At 59.1% G+C, this 6,055-nt stretch overlaps 2 protein-coding genes across 6 annotated transcripts in view; one reads left to right on the top strand and one right to left on the bottom strand.

Annotated features, from left to right (window-relative positions):
• The window catches only part of Dus1l (dihydrouridine synthase 1 like), a 7,049-nt gene extending 5,217 nt beyond the window's left edge, over positions 1–1,832 (top strand). For 3 of the 4 annotated variants that reach the window (XM_010618670.2, XM_010618669.2, XM_010618668.2), the window contains exons 11-13: positions 600–637; positions 1,016–1,091; positions 1,179–1,832. In XM_010618670.2, the coding sequence (XP_010616972.1) occupies positions 600–637; positions 1,016–1,091; positions 1,179–1,318 (254 nt within the window). In that variant the 3' untranslated portion in view covers positions 1,319–1,832. The remainder of the gene's footprint in view (positions 1–599; positions 638–1,015; positions 1,092–1,178) is intronic. The other variant, XM_010618671.2, reaches the window with a different exon arrangement.
• Gps1 (G protein pathway suppressor 1) lies at positions 1,739–6,049 on the bottom strand. 2 transcript variants are annotated; one of them, XM_010618672.2, is made up of 14 exons: positions 6,013–6,049; positions 5,519–5,611; positions 4,818–4,999; positions 4,465–4,629; positions 4,246–4,381; positions 4,094–4,171; positions 3,860–3,920; positions 3,232–3,317; positions 2,965–3,059; positions 2,735–2,840; positions 2,577–2,657; positions 2,360–2,497; positions 2,145–2,279; positions 1,739–2,070 (listed from the first exon to the last, which is right to left on the bottom strand). In XM_010618672.2, the coding sequence occupies exons 2-14, from the start codon at positions 5,594–5,596 to the stop codon at positions 1,996–1,998; spliced, it is 1,416 nt and encodes a 471-aa protein (XP_010616974.1). In that variant the 5' UTR covers positions 5,597–5,611; positions 6,013–6,049; the 3' UTR covers positions 1,739–1,995. The 2 variants fall into 2 exon arrangements, with proteins under 2 accessions (XP_010616974.1, XP_010616975.1); XM_010618673.2 differs by having other exon boundaries at positions 3,860–3,917.
• Between the last annotated feature and the right edge of the window lie 6 nt (positions 6,050–6,055).

The following is a 6,055-nucleotide window of genomic DNA, read 5'->3' as shown; positions in this document are numbered from 1 at the left end:
TTTTTTTTTTGTACTGGGGATCGAACTCGGGACCTTGTGCTTATGAGGCAGATGGCAGCGGAACCACTGAGCTAAATCCCCAGCCTGCTCCCCACTCTCAAGCAGACCCCAGATCACTCAGCTTTCCACACATCCTTGGGACTCATGCTGGCATGAGGGCAGAGTCCTGGGGCCCTCAGCATCCTGAGCCAGCCCACACAGGTTTTCAGGTCTGGTTGCCTGCCCAGCACCAGGCAGGCTGGTAGGAACTGCTGGGAACAGCTGTCAGATAGCTTTACAAGTTTGGGGAGAAGAGTTCCCAGACTTACACAGCTCAGGCTGTCCCTACCTGCCCTGAGCCCCCACAGAAAGTACTGTTTGGGCTGGCATTTCTTTTGGAGGGTGGGCAGGCCAGTCCACCTGGACCCACCATGTCCCGCCACCCATCTCTTGTCCAAGGGAAAAGCAGACATGGCTAGCCCACATCCTCTGCCCTCCCCAGCCTGCTGGGCCTGCTGTTGGCCAGTGAGCTTTGTGGATGAGCTGGATGATAGCCACGGTTGGCTGCTTTGGCCCATCTGACACACCTCATTGAGCCAGCACCTTTGTTCATTCTGCAGCAAAATACGCAAAGTGTGACCAGTGCGGAAACCCAAAGGTGAGTTGGTCCTTCTGCTGGGTATTGCCCTGGTTTCAATTCCCCAACAGGTGGGCTTGGCAGCCCCACTGACACCCTTCTAGGACTCCCTCACTGCTCTGCATCTGGTCTGTGCCTGGCTAGGACATAGCCTTGGGCAGCCCCTCGCCTTTGATCTAATCCTCCCAGAGCAGAAACAGCTTTTCTACCCTCTGCCCAGCCTGGAGTGCAATGGCTGAGTTCAGCAAAGGGGGAGGGCCCGGACCAGGGGACAGTGCCTTGCCATACTGCGATTTCTGGGGCTGTGTCTGGGCCTTGGGCATTTGACCAAAGTTTCCAGATGGCCAGCCCAGGCCTGGGCAGGCATCGGCCTGAGGCTCACCAGCTCTCCTGGGCCAGGGCAACAGGTGTGTGTTCAACCTGTGCCGCGGCTGCTGCAAGAAGCGTGCCTTCAAGGAAACAGCAGACTGCCCAGGTGAGAGGACTGCGCCACAGCCCTGCCACCTCCTGCAGGCACCTTCCTGCTTCCTGACCTGTTCCCCTCTTGCATGGTCTCTGCCAGGTCACGGATTGCTTTTTAAAACCAAGCTAGAGAAGTCTCTGGCCTGGAATGGGACCCAGCCCAGGCGGCAGGAACCTCCACAGGTGGGGTCTGGAGCACCGGGCGCCTTCTCTGAAGTCCTGGGCAGTGCCCTGGCCTGAGGCACCGGCAGGAGCCACCCAAACCCAGGACTGCTGAAGCCTGGATATTTCGCACTAAGAACATACCTTTACTCAGGGAACCTCCTGCTATCTGACACAAGGGACGCGTGATGTCCTCCCTGGCCTGTGCTGGGGCCTGCAGTGCTGCACTGGGGGCAGGCCTGAGCTGGACCTGCCCTGTCCTCACACTTGTGTTTTCAAGACAATAAATCATTGCAAAGGTGCACGTACAGAGAACAAGTGCCACCAGCCCCTCCGGGACCCCAACCCTAGAAACTGCTTTTCTGGGCCAGCCACAACATGAGTTCAGGTCTCTGCCTGCCTCCCCAGCAAAGTCCAGGAGAGGCCCTAGTGGGCCAGGGTACAAAGAGGCAGCAAGGGGATTGGTGTATCACAGCAGGAAGGAGCAGAGCCACGGGCAATGGTCAGTCTGCTCTTTAATGGACAGGGAGGCAGCAACGCACCTGTACCCAACAACAGCACAAGGACAGGAGGGGCGGGGCTCGGGCCCGTGCACCCACCAGAGCCAGGCACTGCAGTCTATGTGGAATAGAGCCCAAGAGCCTCAGATAGGGACCCACCTGCTTCCCCAACCCCAAAACAGGTGTGGGGTGTGGGGGGCTGGTGTCCAGTGGCTGCAGGTAGGCAGCCTGGGGGCAGGGAGAAGCATGCACCCCTCACATGTTGGTGCTCATACGGGACTGGCTGTTGGCCGGTGTCAGCTCTCCTTGACTCCCTTCTCTGGGAGGGGACTGTAGTGGACAAGAAGGAGTTCAGTCACAGGCTGTACAGCTGCTGCCCTCCGCCCCGAACCCCAGGCACTCACCTTGACATGGATCTGGTTGCGCAGCACGGCTGCCCTCAGGATCATAGCCTTGGCCCGGCGCTGGAACTCCTTGCCCATCAGCAGGGACTTCTCAAAGGTGGTGCTGCGCTGATCGACATCCCTCGCATACAGGATCTGTATAGGTGCAGGTGCAGGCGTGGGCTCAGCAGGGCCCAGCAGTGCTACCCCACCCTTGCCCGCCTTACCCCAGCCACCTTGCTGTGTGAGTCAATGCGTGCGTTAATGAGTCCCTCCAGGATGAGCTGTGTCAGCTCATCCTCCAGCGCCGCCACAGTGGTGTTGAAGGCTGCAGCCATCTTGTGCATGTCAGCGGACACGTAGGGGCTGAAATACTGCAGAGTGGAGGGGCCGCCAGCTGCCTGCCACTCCTGGGTGCGTCTGCACCCTGCCCAGCCTCTGCCCCACACTTACCTGGATAAGGGCATGGTTGCGAATCTGGGTGTACAGGGTCCTGACGTGGGGAGCCAGGTACATGTCCAAGAGCAGGTTGTCCTGGAGAGGAGAGCTGGTCAGGGGCCTCCTGGGTGGGTGCCCAGCTGGCCTCCACGTGGCCATGCCCTCGCTCCCACCTTCATCTCATCCAGCATTTTCAGGCACGACGCATACTTGGACTCGTAGAATTTGAAGATGATGTCTCGGACCTGAGGCTCCAGCTCCAGGAATAACTTGAAGGAACTGCAAATGCCAGGACACTCAGCCCCACACCTCTGCCTGCTCTCCCTGCCCTAAAGGGCCAGCAGGACCCTGGGTCCCAGGAAGGGGCACCAGGCTGGGGGAAGTCCCCCTCACCCCCAGTCACCTGCTGGAGATGACATTGCGCTGTAGCTCCTGCCGGTCAAAGGTGGCCAAAGCACACAGGCCACCATAGATGGCCACATTGCTGGGGGAAAGCAGCTGAGGGGCAAAGAGGGAGGTGAGTTGTAAATTGGGACCACGAGGACTCACTGGGCCAGCCAGCCACCCCTGTCCCACTCTCAGAATGCACCAGACCCCAAATTCAGTGGAGACTGAAAGGGCCCAGCCCACAAGCTCTCGCTGGACTCTTCCCAGACCCAGTCCCCCTTACCTCAGGGAAGTCACAGTGATCAAATGAGGCCAGCAGGAAGCACTTGGCCGCCTGCTTGTACTTGCGTGCGGCCAGCTCGGCCAAGCCTAGAGGGGACCCAGGAGAGAGGGATGGGGAAAGTGCTGGCACCTTATGGGCCAAGAAGGGGATGGTCACCAGCAGGTGCCCCACTGACCTCTCCTGCCCCCAGGACTGCTTTCCTGGGACACAAATTCTTTTTCCCTCCTGGGTAACCAAGGACTGAACTCTGGACCTTGTACTTGCAAGGCAGGTGCAGCACCACTGAGCTAAATCCCTGGCCCCTTGGGACAGAAATTCGAGCTGTGAAGTACAAGTGACAGCCCCCAAGAATTCTGAACATACTCTGAAGTCAGGAGCCAAAGGGGGTCTGACACTGCTGCTACCATGCCCTCGAGGGACAGCCCAGCTCAGAGGAGGGCCTTCCCAGTCCCACAATGGGGAGCCTGCCCTGTGCGAGAGTGGGAGTCACCTACACCTGTGTAGGTGGGCAACTGCATCAAGGACACCCTGCAGCCTGCCAGGGGTTCTCGCTGTTACATGGGGCCAGGTTTTGCCCCAGGGCTCCAAGGGCTTAGGGGACAGCACATGTCATGGTGGGACGCCTCACCTGCAGCACACTTAAGCTTGGTGAGAATGGCTTGGGTCTGGCTGTCCCGCTCTCCACGCTGCTGCAGGAGAAGGCCACATACGTGAGATCCTCCCACCCTCACCATCATCATGACTGAAGCACAATGCCCAGTACCCAGCCCCAGCCTAAGAGGGAACAAGGGCAGACTTGGGGGGAGAAGGAAGCTGGGGTGGACCCCAAACCAGGGTCTTGGAGGAGGTAGATCGTACATACCTCGGCAATCTCTGGGGTTGATTCAGCCTTACTGACATAGCTCAGCACATGAGACCAATTTTGCAAGTAGACACTGACCTGGTGGCCAAGTGGGTAGGGTGAGAGGTGAGACAGCCTGAGCGCCACCTCAGCACCCTCCCAACAGGGCCCACCTTGATGACATTGAGGCACATGTTGATGACGTGCTTGGCGCTAGTGCAGTAGTCTCGGGCCCGAGAGTAACACTTGAGAGCATTGCTGAGGTCCCCACAGTCTAGGTAGTGGTCACCCAGGTCATCATGGCCGCGCCTACAGGTGTGAGAGTCAGTGGTCACTGATCGGGACCAGCCAGGCCCAGCTGCCCACCTCCCTCGCTCTGGACGAGCCAGCACCTGATGCTCTCCTTGATGGAGTTGCCCTTGTAGTTCTTCAGGTCTGTATCCAGCTTCTCCAGCTTCAGTAGAGCCTTCTTCCGTGTGGCTTCTACCCAGGCCGTGTCCAGAGGCGGGGGCTCGACACCACTTTCAGGGATGGCATCCGGTGCATTTTGCAGCTCCCTAAGGGAAGACCTGGCCATCACGATGGTGACCTCTCACCAGGGAAGGGAGTGCATTTCTTGCCATGTGCCAAAGTGCTGCTGGATGCTGACCGTGGCAGAGTGCAGGATGGGTTCCACGGCTGGTTCCGAGAGGCACACACCACACCCAGCCCTGACATTTGCCCCCAAGGCCCCACCTGGCCTTACCGGGTGGCCTCCGAGAGCTTGCGGTGGATCTCCTCGTACATGTCCACGTTGAAGGTCCTCTGCACGAAGGAGAGGGCCATCTTTAGGGCCTCCACCCGCAGTGGTGGGCAGTGGTCAGCAATGAACTGTAGCCGCTCAATGCGCATCAGGCCGCTATAGCTGGCCGCGTACTGCTCCAGGTCCTGGCGTAGGGATAGAGGACAACAAAGAGGATCAGGCAGGGTGCACAAGGCAGGAACTCACATCACGACAAAGATGCCAAATCTTCACCCGTGCCTGGGAGGTGAGGACGTGGGGGCACCAGAACAACCACTGTCCCAGGTGTTGAGAGAGCACTGAGGCGGGCTGGGGGTCTCCGGAGTAGAGCACTGCACCAGGAGGGGCAAGGGACATGTACTTGTAAGCGCTGGGTGTTGGGCTTAGCAAGGAGAAAACAGCAATGAATAGGTTGGCCCCCAGAAGATCTGTCATCAAGTGGCATTCAACAAGCAGGGCAACCCACATGAGCAGGTAAGGGTCTCAAGCTGGGCCGAGAACCCAATGTGAGCCAATGAAGGAAACCCCAAAGGTTCAGGCTCACAGAAACATGACCAGAGAGGTCGCTGAGGGGCATCAGTCGCTAGGGTACAGACTACAGTTCGGATTCTAGCCTGGACTCCCAGCCAGACCAAGACATCCAGTCTGCCCACTGGGACCCATACCAGGGTGGGGTTCTCCACCACGTAGTTGACATCAGGCGCATTCTGGGGATCCTCCTGTGGGTCGACGTCAATCTGCATGGGCTCCACCGCCCCCTGCAACACAGGTTGGCACCTCAGGCACCCTCACATCGCCTGAGGACAGCGCTGCCCAAGGCCTTTCAGAGCAAGACTAGACCACTCTCCCACCAGAGCTGATCCCAAAGTGTACCCACCCCAGGCCGCCCCAACTCCCACCCAGAATCCCGGCCTCAGGAGCGGAAGCTCCTCTCCAGCCTCTAAATGCCTAACTCTGAAAGAAAAAAAAAACAAACATCGGAAAGTTCTATGCGTTCCCCAGCCCCATCCTGATGCAGTCTCCTCCAGGCCACAGAGCAGGCACGGAAGCCACCGTAACCCCGGTAGCCACCCTGGGGGAGTTACACGACCGCAGGCAGAAAGGGTCATCTCGTGGCGGCCCGGGGCCTCGGCCGAGCGCCGGAGAGCTGCCGAGGTACCTCGGAAAACAGCGTGCAGGCCGACAGGCTGGCACTCAGGCCG

This window comes from Fukomys damarensis, unplaced genomic scaffold, assembly GCF_012274545.1.
Source record: "Fukomys damarensis isolate Sample0158 unplaced genomic scaffold, DMR_v1.0_HiC HiC_scaffold_23, whole genome shotgun sequence".
NCBI lineage: Eukaryota > Metazoa > Chordata > Mammalia > Rodentia > Bathyergidae > Fukomys > Fukomys damarensis.
This window is presented reverse-complemented; position numbering and strand designations above follow the sequence as displayed.